At 43.0% G+C, this 21650-nt stretch overlaps 1 protein-coding gene across 1 annotated transcript in view; it reads left to right on the top strand.

Annotated features, from left to right (window-relative positions):
* The window catches only part of LOC121553231 (cadherin-23-like), a 511998-nt gene that overhangs the window by 479664 nt on the left and 10684 nt on the right, over positions 1–21650 (top strand). The window contains exons 15-16 of the mRNA XM_045211458.1: positions 19736–19800; positions 19950–20187. Of these exons, the coding sequence (XP_045067393.1) occupies positions 19736–19800; positions 19950–20187 (303 nt within the window). The remainder of the gene's footprint in view (positions 1–19735; positions 19801–19949; positions 20188–21650) is intronic.

Here is a 21650-nt window from a genome sequence, read left to right as displayed (position 1 = left end):
AGTTGAAAGTCTGTGTTGCCCAGCGACAGCCCCAAAACATCACTGCTCTAGAGGAGATCTGCATGGAGGAATGGGCCAAAATACCAGCAACAGTGTGTGAAAACCTTGTGAAGACTTACAGAAAACGTTTGACCTGTGTCATTGCCAACAAAGGGTATATAACAAAGTATTGAGTAGCTTTTGTTATTGACCAAATACTTATTTTCCATTTTGTCTGTCATAGTTTACGTGTACCTATGATGAAAATTACAGGCCTCTCTCATCTTTTTAAGTGGGAGAACTTGCACAATTGGTGGCTGACTAAATAATTTTTTTTCCTCACTAGGAGTGGTTAAAACATGCTAATAGCGGTCCTCTTAGTATATCAAAAAAGGTTTGGTATACTTCGACTGGTATGCCATCCAACCCTGGAGTTTTCCCAGACTTAATGTCTTTAATTGCATCCAGAAGTTCCTCCTCTGTAATTTCACCTTCACATGAGTCTTTCTGTTTGGCTGTTAATTTTACATTATCAATAGAAAAAACATCTCTACAATTAGCTTCAGTTAGAGGAGATGGAGGCGACTGAAACGAAAACATATGCTTAAAGTACCTTGTTTCCTCCTTCAAAATATCATTTGGTGAACTCCGTCAATTGTAACCAATTTCATTACATTAATTTTGGTAGCATTCCTATGTTGAAGATTAAAAAATAATTTGGTGCATTTTTCCCCATATTCCATTCAGTTTGCTTTATTTTTATAATTTATTACACTTGATCTTTCTTGAATAAGTTTCTCCATTTCTTTTTGTTTTTCCTCTAATTTATTCTGAGCCTATGTTACAGTTTTTATTGCCATCTATCTGTTCTGTTAGACTTTCTATTTCCTTTGTTAGTATAAACTCTTTTGACCTAAATTGTTTTTGTTTTCGAGATGAGTACTGAATTGCATGGCCTCTAAAGGCAGATTTAAAGGTGTCCCATACAATAAGGGGATTTGCTGTACCTATGTTATGTCTGAAAAAGTCAGTTATAAATTCCTTTGTTCTAATTGTTTTTTTTATCATCCAATAGGCTTTGATTAAATTTCCAATATCCTCGCCCACGTGGAAATTCAGTAAGAGTAATGTATATGCCAATTATATGATAGTCCGACCGCATTCTGTCCCCTATCAACACTTTTTAAACTTTTGGTGCCAACGAGAATGAGATAAGAAAGAAGTCAAGACGACTAGCTTGATTGAGTCTCCGCCATGTATATTTCACTAGATCAGGATATTTAAGCCTCCATATATCTACTAGTTCTAATGTATCCATGACATTCACGATTTCCTTAAGAGCATGTGGGTGATTGTTTGTGGTGCGATTTCCTTTACGGTCCATTGAGCTATTTAAAACAGTATTATAATCCCCCAACATAATAATATTGTCTTGAATTGCTTGCAGGGTTGATAATTTATTAAATATATATATATATATATATATATATATATATATATTGTCAAAGAAGTGTGGATCATCATTATTTGGTCCGTAAATGTTAATGAGCCATATCTGTTTATTGTCCAATAACATATTTAAAATAATCCATCTACCTTGCATATCTATTTGGACAATTTGCACATTCGGATCGAAATTACTATTAATTAATATCATCACCCCTTTTGAATTTATTTGCCCATGGGAGAAGTATATTTCACCCCCCGCCCATTCATTTTTCCACGCAACTTCATCTAGAATTGTTGAATGAGTTTCCTGTAAACAATATATATTATATTCCTTCTTTTTGAGCCATGTAAATATTGTTATTCTTTTGTTATTATCAGCTAAGCCATTACAATTATAACTGGCTATACTTATTTCACCATACACCATAATGAGATACAAGTTTCAAGTCTATTTATCATTATATATGTTTGTAAATTTACCATTAAAAAAAACGCAGTGATTGAGTGTCCATATAGCTGTACCATGATATTTGCATTGCTGTATCCCTTCAATTGTTCTCCACTAATTCCCCCGCTAAAGCCCCTCCCCATCCCAAGTTGAGCCGTCATCCCAGTGATCGGTATACCACCCACATCCCTCCGGATCCCTAGGGCCCCGAGAGGCCAGGACCCATCCATCGAAAACAGCACACAGTGCCACGCACAAAACAGAAGCAGATTAACCGCCAAAAGCATTTTCAATGCTGTCACCTCTATATATAACTATTTAAAAATATATATCTATTCAAATATCTTGCATATCTTATTTTCCATCATTATCAATGTCAGCAGTTCATATGTAGGATTTTAACATATAACCCGGATTGCCATTGTATTACATTTCATTTATTGACAAGCAATTATTATCCTAGCAAATTATTATTATCCTAGCAAATAATTACCGTGGTCCATCCCATACCCCCCCCCCCCACAACAGATACCGGCCAAACACACACGCACATACTCACATACTTCAACACACTCATCCCCCCTCCTCCACAATCCACCATAAAATCAGATACTCAACGGTTGTTATATCCCAGAGCCCAACTCAAGATAGGACCTGATTTACGAGTGCACATACAGTTACAGCTGATTGAGAAAGCATGCAAGCACTGACCCTATTTTGGGAAATATTCAAGACCCTACTCCCAATATGATTGTTCTTAAGACTAGGGTAAGTGAGCCCATGCATCAGTCTATGTCCAGAGGCAAAATCAGCAGTTTTGCTACCACAGTTACACCAGTAATTGTCCTGTGCTAGAGACCATTCTGTGGAATCATGCCATAAGATGGTGCTGAAACCCCATAAAGAGAAGATTGAATTCCTGAGGGGGAAAGGAATTTGTTACGCATGTCTAACTAAAGGAAACATGAGTAAAATTTGTCAAAAGCGTATTACTTGTCAATCTTGTCAGAGAAAGCATCCAACCCTGCTGCACATAGATACCTGGAAAGCTCCCCAGAAAGAAGGCAGTGCAACAGCTAAGAATGAGGATACTTCTGTTGCCAGTACCACAGTTCCTTCTCAGACTTGTGGATATACTGGGGCCAGCACCACAGATTGCAAACTGGCAATCTTACCCACTCAGATCAAGGTAGCCAATTGCAGCGGAATAATCCAAACGTATGCGTTCCTATACTAAGGAAGTTCGGCAACCTTTTGTACCAAGAAGTTAATGAAGCAGCTGGATACCAGAGGCAGGATAACTAAGATTCTACTCAAAACAATGGGTCAAGAGAAACCGCAAAGCACTTACAAACTGGATGGACTGGAGGTGAGCAGCCTTGAGAGTTCAGCATTGCCAGAAGTGTTTACCCAGAGCTCAATACCAGTTGGCAAGGAGAATATACCCAGCCAAGAGGACTTAAGGAAGTGACCATATCTGAAGGATGTTCATCTGACCACTATTGAAACGGATGTCAGAAATGTTGATCGGGGTCCATGGAAGATCATTAACAGCGACGGAAATGGGCCCTATATGGTCAAAACTCGTCTTGGATGGGTGGCTAGAGTCGATTGATGTCATTTTGAATACAGAATAACTCCCTGTGTGTTTATGGTAGCGACTTACCGTTTCATGTGACAAGCTGATTCAAGTCACCAACTCATCATCAATCTTTGATTATTTGATTCAGCTGTGTAGTGCTAGGGCAAAAACCAAAACGTGCTATAGCAGTAAAAGATAAATTCAATGTTTCATCAAATATATATATATATATATTTTGGTATTTTACCTACAGGGGTCCTAAAATTCTAAATCAAATGGCTAAATGATCCATTTCATGACCATCTTAAAATAATTCCATATGTTAGCTTAGTAGATATTTTAATCTAACGGCTTAGACCTACATTAATGGTCTACTGAGCAGCAGCTCGCCCATTGATGAACAGGATTGACCATGCATGACTATTAATCACTTAAGTCTATTAATCACTCAGGAATAAGTAGATATAAGGATGGAATGAAAGACTGCATAGTGGACAGAGAAAGGACAATGAGAAAGAGAGAGAGAGAGAGCGAGAGAGCCAGTCATGCAGACGAACAGCTCCTGACTTCTTATAACTTTCTGGTTGTTAAGAGTGAGATTACCAAAATAAAATTAGCAAAAAAATATATAGGTAATCAAACTGTACAACTAAAGATCAACACAGGAGGAAAAGATAGACAGAGTGTGAGTTAAAAGGCCAATCTTAATCGTGCTAGCTAGCCAAATTCGAATTTGTCAGCTAGCTCACGTCTAGCTCCATAGCAACACGGCCACTGAGGCAGTGCTAGCAGCGCCAGCAGCAGCAGAGACTGAGAGACTTTCCCCCCCCTTTTTTGAATTTCCAACAGAAATCAAATCAGAGAAGGGAAGAATCAATCAAAGAATCAAAACAGAATTCTGAGGGAGAACCCGGACACACAACAGGACTGTTACAAACCTGTTATTTTACAGACCACACTACTGCCTGGCATACAGCAGTAACCAGGCATTTCAGCTATACGACAAAGAAAGGCATCTGCAAGGGAAAGCAAATCCATTTTTGAGGATAGCGAAAAGGACCAGGAACACAGGTTTCTGATTGTAAACATGTACAAGAACGGCACTGTCATGGTCCAGGGCAGTGAGGCTTCACTCAGCTCTTTTGTGCAGAACTTCCCCACCCTAAGGAAGATAGCAGAAACCAAAAAGGACAAGGACAGCACCCCAACCTCTCCCCTCACCTCAGGCACTGCAACAGCAGGAGCCCATGCCCAGACCCACACAACATGTCTGTCCTCCCCCCTGCCTGCCTACGACCACAAGAGCCAAGACCACACCACCATCAGCCTGCAGAGAGACAGGCCGGCTCTGTTAGAGGTATGGCTTACTGAGCTAAAGGAGCAGCCCCCCCAGCTACACCACCTCCAGCCCAGACACAGAGCTTCTACAGGACCAGATCCACCAGTGCAGGACACAGCTGAAGAACTCTGTCCAGGAGCTGAGAGAGAGCCTTACCACAGCACTTGAGGAGGTAAAGACACCATGAGGAGAGAGCGAGTGCAGGGAAAGGAGGAGATGGCAAAGGAGTTCTCTGTCATCAAGAGAGTGCTGCAGCATAGAGAACAGACTGTAGAGACCCCTAGAGAGAAGCTGCAGCCCCTCACCACCCCTAACACCCCCACTTACCCACCCTCACCCACAACCCCCCCCCCATACCGACCACCCTTTACCCACACCCCCAGTCAACAAGGAGGCTCACATGGGGACACCTACTACAGAGAGCTCTCTGGCCCCCCCTGACACACCCCCACACACACCTCCTTGTACACAGGCCCTGTGTACCCCAGCCCCACACCGTAAACCCACTACTCTGGTAAAACCCACTGAGGTGGCCATCCTCATTGACTCAAATGGGAAATTCATCCAAGAGGATAAAACTCTTCCCCCACCACAAGGTGTCCAAAATATGGTGCCCAAAAACACAGGATGCACTCCACATCCTGTTCCAGCCTGACTTTGGCACACCAGGCCACATTATTATTCACACCGGCACCAACGACCTGCGAGAGGAGCAGGAGAGAGTAGGCAGCCTGGTCAACAGAGTAGCAGAGAGAGGGCCTCTGAGTGGTTTCCCAACTCCCACATCACCATCCACCCTGCTGCCCCGCAAAGACTTTCATCTCCGTACCATTCAGAAAGTCAATGCTGACATCACCAGAGGGTGTGGCCTACTCCCGAACGTGCATGTTGCTCACCACCCAACAATCACCCCAGAGCATCTGCACGACCACTCCCACCTGAGGAAGCAGACAGTAGGGATGTTTGCCAATTCTCTCAAGGATGTGGCACTTGGTAGACAAACACCCCATGCCGCACTGGACAGAGGACCACCCAGAGACCCCTACCAGACCACTCCACCACCCAGGAGCCCCATTCCCCCTCAACGCCCAGCGCACCCCACAGGCCCCACCCACCACCAGAGCATCACACTTCCATCGGCTTAGCCAGACTGGACCGGGCCCAGCCTACTACCCCGCACCAGACCAGAGAGGAAGCCCCCCGGCCCAGACCTGCCCCCCCTCCACTCCACAGGGCCCAACAGCAGGACCAGCACAGCTACGGGGAGGTCCTCAGAGGACAGGAGAACCCTGTAGGATTTAGTGAGATTAAACAGCTCCTCCAATACGTCTGCACTAAACTTCACTAAACGCACACACGCACACACGCACACACACACACGCACACACGCACACACACACACACATACACACACACACACACACACACACACACACCTATTGTACTAAAAGTTTACTTGTTCAATGAATAGGAATATATACAGTGGGGAGAACAAGTATTTGATACACTGCCAATTTTGCAGGTTTTCCTACTTACAAAGCATGTAGAGGTCTGTCATTTTTATCATAGGTACACTTCAACTGTGAGAGACGGAATCTAAAACAAAAATCCAGAAAATCACTTTGTATGATTTTTAAGTAATTAATTTGCATTTTATTGTATGACATAAGTATTTGATACATCAGAAAAGCAGAACTTAATATTTGGTACAGAAACCTTTGTTTGCAATTACAGAGACCATACGTTTCCTGTAGGTCTTGACCAGGTTTGCACACACTGCAGCAGGGATTTTGGCCCACTCCTCCATACAGACCTTCTCCAGATCCTTCAGGTTTCGGGGCTGTCGCTGGGCAATACGGACTTTCAGCTCCCTCCAAAGATTTTCTATTGGGTTCAGGTCTGAGACTAGCTAAGCCACTCCAGGACCTTGAGATGCTTCTTACGGAGCCACTCCTTAGTTGCCCTGGCTGTGTGTTTCGGGTCGTTGTCATGCTGGAAGACCCAGCCACGACCCATCTTCAATGCTCTTACTGAGGGAAGGAGGTTGTTGGCCAAGATCTCAAGATACATGGCCCCATCCATCCTCCCCTCAATACGGTGCAGTCGTCCTGTCCACTTTGCAGAAAAACATCCCCAAAGAATGATTTTTCCACCTCCATGCTTCACGGTTGGGATGGTGTTCTTGGGGTTGTACTCATCCTTCTTCTTCCTCCAAACACGGCGAGTGGAGTTTAGGCCAAAAAGCTCTATTTTTGTCTCATCAGACCACATGACCTTCTCCCATTCCTCCTCTGGATCATCCAGATGGTCATTGGCAAACTTCAGACGGGCCTGGACATGCGCTGGCTTGAGCAGGGGGACCTTGCGTGCGCTGCAGGATTTTAATCCATGACGGCGTAGTGTGTTACTAATGGTTTTCTTTGAGACTGTGGTCCCAGCTCTCTTCAGGTCATTGACCAGGTCCTGCCGTGTAGTTCTGGGCTGATCCCTCATCTTCCTCATGATCATTGATGCCCCATGAGGTGAGATCTTGCATGGAGCCCCAGACCGAGGGTGATTGACCGTCATCTTGAACTTCTTCCATTTTCTAATAATTGCGCCAACAGTTGTTGCCTTCTCACCAAGCTGCTTGCCTATTGTCCTGTAGCCCATCCCAGCCTGTCCTTACACAGCTCTCTGGTCTTGGCCATTGTGGAGAGGTTGGAGTCTGTTTGATTGAGAGTGTGGACAGGTGTCTTTTATACAGGTAACGAGTTCAAACAGGTGCAGTTAATACAGGTAAGGAGTGGAGAACAGGAGGGCTTCTTAAAGAAAAACTAACAGGTCTGTGAGAGCCGGAATTCTTACTGGTTGGTAGGTGATCAAATACTTATGTCATGCAATAAAATGCACATTAATTACTTAAAAATCATACAAAGTGATTTTCTGGATTTTTGTTTTAGATTACATCTCTCACAGTTGAAGTGTACCTATGATAAAAATGACAGACCTCTACATGCTTAGTAAGTAGGAAAACCTGCAAAATCGGCAGTGTATCAAATACTTGTTCTCCCCACTGTATATATATAACAGAACAAATGTTTGCTGTTATCCTGTTTATCTCACTCTTAACAACTTAGTAGTTAGTAGTTACTGTATTTTTGACTGTGCTGTTCTTTCTTTTTACGACATGAAATCGCTATCAGTTACCATGTGGAACACTCAGGGCCTAAACTCATCAACCTTTGGACTGAAGAGTTTAGCACTGGAGTTTAAAAAAATCTTAAAGATGTTGACGTCATCATTCTGCAGGAGACATGGTGTAAGGCAGACATTGTTACTCACTGTCCCACAGGCTACAGAGAGGTAATTGTGCCGTCACAGAAACACAGCTCTGTCAACAGAAGCAGAGACTCTGGAGGATTGATCATTTTGTACAAATCCGAACTACAAAATCTAATTGATCCCCTCAAAATTGGTAAATATCACATTTGGTTAAAACTGAAAAAAGAAACTTGTACTGACAGAAAAAGATGTGTTCCTTTGCACAATATATATCCCCCCCTAAGAATCCCCATATTTCTCAGAGGAGATATTCCCCAGCCTTGAGGAAGAGACATGCCATTTCCAGGGAAATGTGCTCATCTGTGGGGACATAAATGCGCACACAGGAACACTACCTGATCTAACGACCACACGAGGGGACAGCTTTATTACAGGCCATACTGTTTCTAACTGTCTTAATCTTCCCCAAAGAAACAACAGTGACAGCACCATAAACAAAAACGGAAGGGATCTGTTGCAGCTCTGTCGAAGCATGGGTTTGTACTTTGTCAATGGTAGGTTACGGGGGGACTCTTTGGGGAGATTCACCTATTGCTCACCTCTTGGCCACAGCACAGTAGACTATATGATTACAGATATTGACCCTTTCTCTCTCAGCTCATTCACCGTCAAGCCACTAACACCTCTGTCGGATCACAGCCAAATTACGTTGTTCCTCAAAAGAACAGACACGGAAACAACCACACATTCACAGCCCAGTAAGCTGTACAACATCAGAAATTCAAACAGATGGGCCCAAAAAAGCACAGAAGAATACCAGAAAGTAACCAGTAACCAAAATATCCAAACACTCTTAGATAACTTTCTGGATACCACATTCACTCACAGTATAGAAGGCATCAATCTAGCAGTAAAAAACATAAACTATATATTCAGGCAAATGGCAAAAGAAGCACAACTGAAATTTATAAAAAACTAAACAAGAAATACCACAGATGACTACTGGTTTGATGCAGATTGTAAAATGATAAGGAAAAAACTTAGAACACTATCAAACCAAAAGCACAGAGACCCAAATAATGGTGAATTACGCCTTCATTACTGTGAGACTTTAAAACTCTATAAACATACACTCAGAACCAAAAAAGCACAGTACAACAGCAAGCAGCTCACACTAATTGAGGAGTCCATAAACACAAACAACTTCTGGCAAAATTGGAAAGAACTAAAAAAATCTAAACAAGAGGAATTAGCGATACAAAATGGTGGCATATGGACAACCCACTTTAAAACACTCTACAACACCGTTCAAATTGACACAAACGCAGAACAATGCCAAATTCATGAGAAGTTGAATGGATTAGAAAAAGCTATAAAGGACAATCAAAATCCATTGGACTCCCCAATTACTGACCATGAGTTCTATAAGAAACTTCAGGCCCTCAAATTTAAAAAAAACATGCAGACCTGATGGCATCCTAAATGAGATGCTCAAATTCACTAGTGCAAAATGTCAATTGGCTATATTAAAACTGTTTAATTTTATCCTGAGTGTAGGTTATTTCCCTGACATCTGGAATCAAGGACTCATAACCCTAATCTTTAAGAATGGAGACAAATTTGACCCTGACAATTACAGAGGCATTTGTGTGAACAGTATTATAAATGTAAGAGTTCTAAACTTCCTTAATAAGCGCAATGTCTTGAGTAAAAGCCAAATTGGATTCATACCAAAACATTGCATGACCGATCATATTTACACCCTATACACCTTGATAGATAAACACCAAAATAATTCCAAAATGTACGCTTGCTTTATCGACTTACAAAAAGCATTTGATTTTATTTGGCATACAGGACTGTTCTACAAAGTTATTGAAAGTGGTGTAGGGGGTAAAACATATGACATAATTAAATCAATGTATACTGGCAATACGTGCAGCATCAAAATTGGCAAGAAAATAACATATTTCTTTAACGAGGGGCGGGGCCTTTGCCAGGGTTGTAATCTGAGCCCTGCACTCTTCATTATTTACATCAACGAATTGGCCTCTATTCTAGAAAAATCCCCAGCCCCTGGTCTTAGTCTCCACAAATCAGAGGTTAAATGCCTGCTCTTCGCAGATGACCTATGCCTGCTGTCACCCACAGCACATTGCCTACAGCAGAGCCTGGACCTGCTAGAGCAGTACTGCCAGACCTGGGCCCTTAAACCCCAAAAAGACTAAAATAATGATTTTCCAGAGAAGATCCAGATCTCAAGGAATTAGACCAAAGATATATATAGATACTTATATATAGATACAAATACTTATTTCCCTCAATAAAATGCAAATCAATTTATAACATGTTTGACATGCGTTTTTCTGGATTTTTTTGTTGTTATTCTGTCTCTCACTGTTGAAATAAACCTACCATTAAAATTATAGACTGATCATTTCTTTGGCAGTGGGCAAACGTACAAAATCATCAGGGGATCAAATATTGTTTTCCCTCACTGTATATACAGTGTACTACTAGCTACCTAGCAATTTTATGAAGTTGGCTTTAGCTAGCCCAGATAGGTTCCCAACCACCCATCCTCATAACTAGCTACCAATAAGCCATTTCAGGCTATCAAGTTAGAGTAGCTAGCTTGTCTAACTATCTTAGCTGGCATGCCTGCTGGCAAGGTTGGTAGAGTTTAGAAAAACAAGCAATAACTAAATGTACTGAATAAGACTCACATTCCTTTCAATCTTTTACTCAGATTTTTGCAGAGAAGCATATTTAATTTCTTTAAGAAATAACCACCGGTCAGGAGAGGTATGCTTAGATATGAAGAAAATAAAACATATTTTAAAAATAGAATGAAGCATAACGATTATATCTCTAGATTGCAAGTAAAAGCTGTTTCAGGTGTTTGGATGGGGGGCCAAGCTTCAGGATGGGAGGCTAAGCTATGTGCCCCCTCAGATTTCTGCGGTGCATGATGCCCCTGTATGTGTGTGCAGTATGTGTGTGTGTGTGTGTGTGTTTGTGCGTGTGTGTGTGCTCCCATGCATGCGTATGTTTGTATTGGTGCTTTTTACGTTGTTGTGAAGCTATTGACTCCATATTGCTGATATGATGGTGTGTGTATGTGCTTGTGTGTGTTGCTGTGTGTGTGGAGGTGTTTAGCTGTGTTGCTCCGGGAGGAGAGAGGGGGTTGTCTGTGTTTGGACTGAGGGTTGTGTCTGCCTGACAGACCGTAATTGGTTTCCCTTTCCACGCCTCCCTTTCCTCAGAGCAATGTCAAAAAAGCAATTTTAGGTGCCAGTCATTTTAAATTACAGGTCACTTAAGATACAAACGCTTGGCGCTGCATCACCCCTCCTCTGACCTGAGATGGTACGGCCTTATAATCTGTGTTCCTATCTACCTCTCTGTCATCACTGAGTGGAAGCTTTCATTCCCAACCGTATGGAAACCGACCTACACAAAAGAAGGAGGAAGGACTAAGGAGTGGGAGATTTTATGCTCTGTCAATGGTTGGAGAGTGCAGACTATAGAGTTAGAGGAATGGTTCAATAACGACTGGAGATTCTGTTGGTGGGTCTGGCTTGAGATGTTTGAATCTTTGAGGGGTGGATCAACTAAGCACATAGGTGGATTTGTGTGGAGGAAAAGTGCAATCACAATCACTTAGATATATGCACCTCACACACACACACACACACACACACACACACACACACACACACACACACACACACTCAGCCCCACATTATCTTGTGCATATATGCCTGTTTGCTGATGGGAAGAAACACATAATTTAACCAGACTGGTCAACTGAGAACTAATTTATATTTTGTAGTTACTGCCTGAGGACTCTGGGGCTCACAGAGTTTATATTGGCAATCAGGAGCTGCACTAGGCTCTCTGTGCAGCCACTCCTAAAGAGCTTAGTTTGGATTTGGTCAAGAGGCTGTGTCGCTGACTTTAATACTCTTAGATTATGTCCCAAATGGCATCCTATTCCCTTCATAGTGCACTACTTTTGCCCAGGGCCCAAAGTGCTTTGGTCAAAAGCATTGCACTATATAGGGAATAAGATGTCATTTGGCACGCATCCTTACTTCCCTGCTCTAAGTGTTGGGGAGACTTTTACCATTGTACTCAATCAGCCCTGTGTGTACCCACGCTCACTTGGAGAGAAAGGGGCCTCCGTTTGCACTGTGTTCATATGGTTTTGTGGGTCTCTAGTTAGTGGTGTATGTATACAATATCTATCTGTCTGTACATTGTCTTATGTCAGATAGCGCAACTTTGTCTGCACTGTCAGTCGTGGGACTAGCGTCATGTACGATATCTGGTTGTATGGACTCATGTCCCACCTAACTTTGAGTTTCCCCACAGCTCCCATTACTCAAGCAAGACTATGTTATGCTACATTACCCTATGCTATATGGCCTTTACTCTACTCAAAAACACCAGCACAGCCTCCTATAATCTTTGTCAAACCCACCAGGCCACATTCTGAGACGCCATCTCCTTTCCACATCTTAACAAACTCATTTCCCCCTCAATCGTCTTTGGGACTGTGTGTCTAAAGTTAATAGTCTTTGGCGAGCTCTTGGCAAAGTAACTGCACCTGCGCTTGTCAGGGGATTGTTTGGCATGGAGATTGAGTTGACTGAGTGAATGATGAGAAGGTCAAGGAAAAAAGAGGGAGGCAGTGAAGGAAGAAGTGGGGAAGGAGGGATGGAGGGAGGGAGAGATGGCAATCCTCTCTCTCTCTCTCTCTCTCTCTCTCTCTCTCTCTCTCTCTCTCTCTCTCTCTCTCTCTCTCTCTCTCTCTCTCTCTCTCTCTCTCTCTCTCTCTCTCTCTCTCTCTCTCTCTCTCTCTCTCTACGGCGAGAGTAGGCCGCAGCGCCGAGCCTGCAGTATTAACTCTCTGGCAGAGCGCAGCCCCTGTCACTGCAGCGACGCCTGTCACGCTAACACCCCCCAGTGCTATCATTGGAATACTTATGGGCCTGTCACTCAACTGGGGAGAGAGGGAACGAGGGAAGGAGGTAAGGAGAGAGGGAAGACATCAAGGGGAAAGAGTGTGCAGACAGAGATAAGGAAAGGGGGAAGGTGGGAAGAGATTGAGGGAGGGGCAGAGTTGGGATGGAAAGTGAGGAGAAGATATGAAAGGAAGAGGAAGGGAGAGATAAAGAAGGAAGGAGGGAGGAGGAGGAGGAGGAATATGAAAAAGGAAGAGAGAGGGAGAGAGCGACGAGAACGTTTGAGTGACACCAACCGATAGGGTCAGAGAGATGGGACAGATGAAAGCTCACAGGTTAATATGAGAAGCTGACTGGTCCCCAAACACCTCTATCTCTCTCTCTCTCTCTCTCACCCTCCCCCTCTCTTTCTCTCTCTCTCTCGTGCTCTCCTTCTTTCACTCCCTCTATTCTTCCCCCCCTTTCTAGACATATAAGTTGAAGTTTGTTATGCTCTGAGCGTGCATGGCAACAAAGAAAGGGTCATTTGGGCATTATAGAGAGACATTGATCCACTGACCAGAATGTAGATTTTTAAGAGCGTGATGGTGAAATTACAGGCCTTGGTTAAACAGCATGGTATGATTTTGAAAAGTTTTTATTTTTTAAGCATTGATAGCACCAGCCGTTGTTCCATCTGTGTGGAAATTAATAAAAGGAACATGTGCGTAGATACACACATAAGTACCCAGGGACACACACACAAACGCCCACATGCACGCACACACACACCTCACAAACACATGTCCAGGTTCCCTTCCCCACACAGCCAGGTTGCCATGATGAGGTCACCATCGGGGCATCATTGAATCACAGTGTATGAGTCCCAAATGACACCCTATATCCTGTATAGAGCACTACTTTTGAACAGGGCCCATAGAGCTTTCGTCAAATGTAGTGCACTATATAGGGCATAGGGTGTCATTTGGGACGCGGCTGGTGGCTAACAGCATGCTTGACAGAGCAGGGTGAAGTCACACACTGGTATGGCCCTCCAAACAGACTGCACAGCCACTCAACTGGAACTACATTACAAAAGCCTCTCCAGCCATGATCCATCAGCCCGACCAGGCCACAGTACTATGGAGAAGGGAGAGATGGTGTGAGAGAGAGAGAGAGAGAGAGAGAGAGAGAGAGAGAGAGAGAGAGAGAGAGAGAGAGAGAGAGAGAGAGAGAGAGAGAGAGAGAGAGAGAGAGAGAGAACAAACATAGCAGAACAGCTCTGAACTTCACTTTCAAGCTCTGTGTGTGTATTCGTGTATGTGTGTGTCCGTCTGTGTGTGTGTGTGTGTGTGTGTGTGTGTGTGTGTGTGTGTGTGTGTGTGTGTGTGTGTGTGCGTGCGTGCGTGCGCGTGTACAATTTTAAAAGGAAGATGTATTGATTGTGTAGGTCTTCACACCCCAGAGTTTATACTTGGTAGAGTAAAGAGCAGAGTATTACTTTATTAATCCCAATTTGGGAAATTGTTTTATCACAGCATGCATCATCAATAACTTCCAAGTTGTTGGTCCTCTGTAGCTCAATTGGTAGAGCATGGCGCTTGTAATGCCAGGGTAGTGGGTTCAATCCCCGGGACCACCCATACGTAAAAATGTATGCGCACATGACTGTAAGTCGCTTTGGATAAAAGCGTCTGCTAAATGGCATATTATTATTATTATTACAAGGACAGGACATGTAACAACGACAGACACATAATTGCAGTTGAAGTCGGAAGTTTACATACACATTAAAACTCCATTTTTCACAATTTCTGACATTTAATCCTAGTATAAATTCCCTGTTTTAGGTCTTTATTTTAAGAATGTGAAATGTCAGAAAAATACATTTTAGTCATTTAGCAGACACTCTTATCCAGAGCGACTTACAGGAGCAATTGGGGTTAAGTGCCTTGTTTAAGGGTACATCAACAGATTTTCACCTAGTTGGTTCGGGGATTAGAACCAGCGACCTTTCGGTTACTGGCACAACGCTCTTACCCATTAAGCTACCTGCCGCCCCAAAATAGTAGAGAGAATTATTTATTTAAGCTTTTATTTCTTTCATCACATTCCCAATGGGTCAGAAGTTTGCATACACTCAATTAGTATTTGGTAGCATTGCCTTTAAATTTTGAACTTGGGTCAAACTTTTCGGGTAGCCTTCCACAAGCTTCCCACAATAAGTTGGGTGAATTTTGGCCCATTCCTCCTGACAAAGCTGGTGTAACTGAGTCAGGTTTGTTGGCTTCCTTGCTCGCACACGCTTTTTCAGTTCTGCCCAAAAATGTTCTATAGGTTTGAGGTCAGGGCTTTGTGATGGCCACTCAAATACCTTGACTTTGTTGTCCTTAAGCCATTTTGCCACAACTTTGGAAGTATGCTTAGGGTCATTGTCCATTTGGAAGACCCATTTGCGACCAAGCTTTAACTTCCTGACTGATGTCTTGAGATGTTGCTTCAATATATCCACATCATTTTCCTTCCTCAGGATGCCATCTATTTTGTGAAGTGCAACAGTCCCTCCAGCAGCAAAGCACCCCCACAGCATGATGCTGCCACCCTCGTGCTTCACGGTTGGGATGGTGTTCTTCGGCTTGCAAGACCCCCCCTTTTCCTCCAAACATAACGATGGTCATTATGGCCAAACAGTTCTATTTTTGTTTCATCAGACCAGAGGACATTTCTCCCAAAAGTACAATCTTTGTCCCCATGTGCAGTTGCAAAACGTAGTCTGGCATTTTTATGGTGGTTTTGGAGCAGTGGCTTCTTCCTTGCTGAACGGCCTTTCAGGTTATGTCGATATAGGACTCGTTTTACTGTGGATATAGATACCTTTGTACCTGTTTCCTCCAGCATCTTCACAAGGTCCTTTGCTGTTGTTCTGGGATTGATTTGCACTTTTCGCACCAAAGTACGTTCATCTCCAGGAGACAGAATGCGTCTCCTTCATGAGCGGTATGATGGCTGTGTGGTCCCATGGTGTTTATACTTGTGTGCTATGGTTTGTACAGATGAACGTGGTACCTTCAGGCATTTGGAAATTGCTCCCAATGATGAACCAGACTTGTGGAGGTCTACAATTATTTTCTGAGGTCTTGGCTGATTTCTTTTGATTTTCCCATGATGTCAAGCAAAGAGGCACTGAGTTTGAAGGTAGGCCTTGAAATACATCCACAGGTACATCTCCAATTGACTTAAATTATGTCAATTAGCCTATCAGAAGCATCTAAAGCCATGACATCATTTTCTGGAATTTTTCAAGCTGTTTAAAGGCACAGTCAGCTTAGTGTATGTAAACTTCTGACCCATTGGAATTGTGATACAGTGAATTATAAGTGAAATTATAGGTCTGTAAACAATTGTTGGAAAGATTACTTGTGTCATGCACAAAGTAGATGTCCTAAACGACTTGCCAAAACTGTAGTTTGTTAACAAGAAATTTGTGGAGTGGTTGAAAAACTAGTTTTAATGACTCTAACCTAAGTTAATGTAAACTTCCGACTTCAACTGTACGTCCAGCATTATCATTATATTTGCTGAAGACACAACGGTGGTAGGCCTGATCACCGATGACGATGAGACAGCCTATAGGGAGGACGTCAGTGACCTGGCAGTGTTGTGCTAGGACAACAACCTCTCCCTCAACTTCAGCAAGACAAAGGAGCTGATCGTAGACTACGGGAAACTGAGGGCCGAGCACGCCCCCATCCACATCGACAGGGCTGTAGTGGAGCGGGTCGAGAGCTTCAAGTTCCTCGGTGTCCACATCACTAAGGAATTATCATGGTCCACACACACCAACACAGTTGTGAAGAAGGCACGACAACTCATCTTCCCCTTCAGGAGGCTGAAAAGATTTGGCATGGGCCCTCAGTTCCTCAAAAAGTTATACAGCTGCACCATTGAGCGCATCTCTACTGGCTGCATCACCGCTTGGTATGGCAAGACTTGGCATCTGACCGCAAGTTCTACAGAGGGTAGTGCGCACAGCCCAGTACATCACTGAGGCTGAGCTCACTTCCATCCAGGACCTCTATACCAAGCGGTGTCGAAGGAAGGGCCTAAACATTTTCAAAGACTCCAGCCACCGAAGTCATAGACTGTTCTCTCTGCTAACGCACGGCAAGCGGTACCGATGCACCAAGTCTGGAACCAACAGGACCCTGAACAGCTTTTACCAAGCCATAGAACTGCTAAATAGTTAGTTAAATAGTTAACCAATAGATACCCGGACTATCTGCATTGACCCTTTTTGCACTAACTCTTTTGACTCATCACATACGCTGCTGCTAATGTTTATTGTCTATCCTGTTGCACAGTCACTTTATCCCTACCTATATGTACATATCTACCTCAATTACCTCGTAACTCTGCACATTGACTCGGGACTGGTACCCTGTGTATGTAGCCAAGTTACCGTTATTCATTGTGTATTTATTCCTATTCTTTTTATTTTCAATTTTTTATTTGTTTCCCTGTGATGAGCATCGTCTCCTCTCATGAAACAGCTTATTATAGCAGAGTCATCAGAGAATATCTGTAAGTCCCTCAGTTCATTATTGTGTGTGAGTAATTTGTGTAAACGATAAACAGGACAGGTGACAGGACCATCCCCTGCGGCGCCCCCGTGTTTGTACATATCCGATCTGATACTGCCTGGTTCAGTCTTACGAACTGTAATCTATTGGTCAGGTAGTTCACAATCCATTTGATTGTGTGTGGGTTTACATGAATGTCCTTTAGCTTTTGGGCCAACAGGTGGGGTTGTATGGTATTGAATGCACTGGAGAAGTAAAATAACATTGTTCTCACCACACAGCCGGGCTTCTCCAGGTGCTCATATAGACTGAGTGTACAAAACATTTTGCAGTCAGAACAGCCTCATCTTGTCATGTTATGGACTACAAGGTGTCGAAAGTATTCCACAAGGATGCTGGCCCATGTTGACTCCAATGCTTCCCACAGTTGTGTCAAGTTGGCTGGATGTCCTTTGGGTGGTGGACCGTTCTTGATACACATGGGAAACTGTTGAGCGTGAAAAACCCAGCAGCGTTGCAGTTCTTGGCACATTCAAACCGGTGCACCTGGCACCTACTACCATACCCCGTTCAAAGGCTCATACATATTTTGTCTTGCTCATTCACCCCCCACAAAAACAATCCATGTCTCAACTGTCTAAAGGCTTAAAAACACTTATTTAACCTGTCTCCTCCCCTTCATATACACTGTTTCAATTGGATTTAACAAGTGACATCAATAAGGAATTATAGCTTTCACCTGGATTCACCTGGTCAGTCTATGTCATGGAAAGAGCAGGTGTTCCTAATGTTTTGTACAGAGCGGAGATAGAGCGGAGTATCTTCGACACCAGTTTTTGGGCATTAGGCAAATTGCAAAGGATCCAGGTAGGCTGCCACCTCAACTCTTAATGAGGGTATTAAAACCCACTCAAAGGTTTTCATGACTTATGAGGTCAAAGCCACTGGTCTAAATTGAATGAGCTCGCTACGACAGGGGTAGCGCCTCGGCGGCCATGACAGTAGTTTGATGGGAAGACCTTTGGCAGCAATTACAGCTGTGAATCATTTTGAATCTGGCATCTGAGAATCTGTTCAGTGGTTATTTAAATTCTTAAAGGCCCAGTGCAGTCAAAATTATGTTGTTCCTGTGTTTTATATCATATTGTACAACAGCTGATGAAACAAACACTGTAAAAGTGATTTTTTAAAATCAATATTATTTCTTGATAGTTGCTTGTTGAAAGTACAATCTACACAAGATCTTCTAATCAGCAGGTTTGCATGGGCGGGTTTAAATGCGGTAAATTGGTTAAATAGACCAATAAAAATGAGAGTTCCAAACCTCTATGCTAGTTTTTAGTTTTCCCCTCCCCACTCAGACCACTCCAAGACAGTCCTAGCAAGATTCTTGCTTGAGAAATATTTTTTTGCTAAAAAGCTACTTTTGCCATTTTAATGGAAATCTATTACAGTAAGATACTTAATTGTTACGCAGAAATGATTTGATATTGATATAATAACGGCTGCATTGAATACAACGTATTAATGCCTCATGAGCTTAGCACACGTTTCTTACCCTATTGCCAAATAATAAGGTTGTATTACTCCATTGTTTACATGTAAAGAAACAATCTACAGCTTCCAAATGTGTTTAAAACTATCATGTGGATTTCATGGACTGTCAGTAATTGTAGCTTTAAAGAATACAATCAGGGAAGGATTTCCAAACTAAACCATGCTGTTTTTTGTTCTGATGTTTTATGTATTTTATTGCATTCACAGCTGCTTCACCAGAATGTGTAAACACACTACCTGCATAGTGGTGATTTGATTTGCACTTGATTTCTTGTTCTTTAACTTGTTTTAAGGGAATCCAATACTACAGTCAAATGGCACCCTATTCCCTTTATAGGGCAATACATAGGGAATATGGTGCCATTTTGGATTCAGCCTAGGGTTTTTAAATGGTGTACTGTAGACAGAGGACCATCCATTGAATATCCAGTGGGGTGTTATGTTTAAATGCATTCCTCGGCCTATCATGTGTCCCTGTGTGTGTCACTGTTACCCAAAGACTGCTGGTGCCTTTCCCCTCTCCTCTCGCAACAATCTACATACACATATACGAACATTCAATAATGACACTTTCTCCCCTGTCCTCAGGCTATAGACGGTGACTTTGGCACGTTTGGGACCGTACGGTATTACTTCAGTGATGAGCCTGACCAGTAAGACACCGAACTACACTGACTAAGACACCATATCAATGAACTGCCCCATCTTTTCTCAAAGTGCATGATTGAAAAGTATTCTAATGAAATAAGTCTCATCTGTTGAATGATGTTTCTTATTGTCATGTCACATGCCCCTCACCCAGGTTTTTGTTGGACGCTGAGACGGGCTGGGTGCGTCTGAGGGGAAATCTGGACTACGAGCTGATGCGTCGGTTCACCCTGACCGTGCTGGCCCGGGATGGGGGTGGGGAAGAGACCACGGGCAGGCTGAGGGTCAACGTGCTGGATGTCAACGACAACACACCCCTCTTCCAGAAGGAGGCCTACATGGGTTCGCTGAGAGAGAACGAACAGGCCACACAGCAGGTGGCCCGAGTCAGGGTAAGTGAGAACACACACACATACAAACACAAATAGATAGACAGACACAAATACGCACACACACCAGGGCAGGAGGACAATGCGTGTGTGTGGACCATTTTAAGTCCTTAGTGACTTGCTCTCAACCCGCTCCACTGCTGCCCCGTCGATGTGGATGAGGGCGTGCTCACCCCCCCCCCATTTCCTATAGTCCACGATCAGCTCCTTGGTCTTACTGACATTGAGGGAGAGGTTGTTGTCTTGGCACCACACTTCCAGGTCACTGGGTAGCCATTTGATTAGCTGTTCAGGAGTCTTATGGCTTGGGGGTAGAAGCTGTTTAGAAGCCTCTTGGATGTAGACTTGGTGCTCCGGTACCACTTGCCGTGCGGTAGCAGAGAGAACACTCTATGGCTAGGGTGGCTGGAGTCTTTGACAATTTCTAGGGCCTTCCTCTGACACCGCCTATGGACAGAATATTGTAGTCTAGGCCTATATAAATTTGTTCATATGGGCAGAATATTGTATATACATTTGTTCATGTGGTTATATAAAGGCTGAAGGCTAAAAACAGACTATACTATATCTAGGCCTATATCTAGTTCCTACAATGTATTTTTTTGTTTTTACACCATCCATTAACACCAACCATTCACTATAAAACATGTATTTATTAACAAATAAGCTTAGCAAAATACTAAAATGATGGGGCTAAAATAAGTAAGCCTCAAACATTTATTTCAAATAACCAAAAAATACCCCAAAATAAGAGTAAGCGACATTACAATGCAGTGCCATAAAAACAAGTTCACAAACAAATTATCCAAGAATATGTTTTGTGTTCTGGTCTCAAGGATTTTGGAGTAATGGAAAGGGTTGCAATTGATAATTGTCACGACGAAGTGTCCAAGTAGGCGGTGCTCCTTTTTCTCAGATGGATTTTGGAGTATTCACAACTCCAACTTGAAAGTGTAGGCAACGCTCTTCAGGTCAGACTCCAGCCATTAAGTTGTGTACTTCTCAACCAGTGACTTCAGATCCTTCTGTTAATTGTGATAGCAGGGTCTTTGCCATGGTGGTGGAATGCTAGCAAGTCACTGCTCCATTCTCATTTCACCTCTTAGCTGTTGTCGTTGCAGTGCCTCGATTAACTTCCAAATGGTGGGGTGGGTAGCGCCAAGATTAGCCGAAAATGTTCGATGCCAGCCCTCCACTCCGTTGTTGGTCTACGCCAAGTCTTGCAGGACAGCATCTTAGCAGTTCCATTATAAAAATAAAATAAAAAAAGAGATATTAGCAACCATGTTATAGGTCATGGGCATGCTGTCATCAATAATAACAACAAGAATAATAAAGCCATTATTATTTTAAACAAGTCATACCTATGGGAAACATTGGCTTTTTTCGAATGCGTCCGACCTATTCCCTAACCGAATCCGAGCATTGTCCGGGATATGGTTGTGTTCTCCAGATAAATTGGAGAT

Source organism: Coregonus clupeaformis, chromosome 37, assembly GCF_020615455.1.
Source record: "Coregonus clupeaformis isolate EN_2021a chromosome 37, ASM2061545v1, whole genome shotgun sequence".
Lineage (NCBI taxonomy): Eukaryota > Metazoa > Chordata > Actinopteri > Salmoniformes > Salmonidae > Coregonus > Coregonus clupeaformis.
This window is presented reverse-complemented; position numbering and strand designations above follow the sequence as displayed.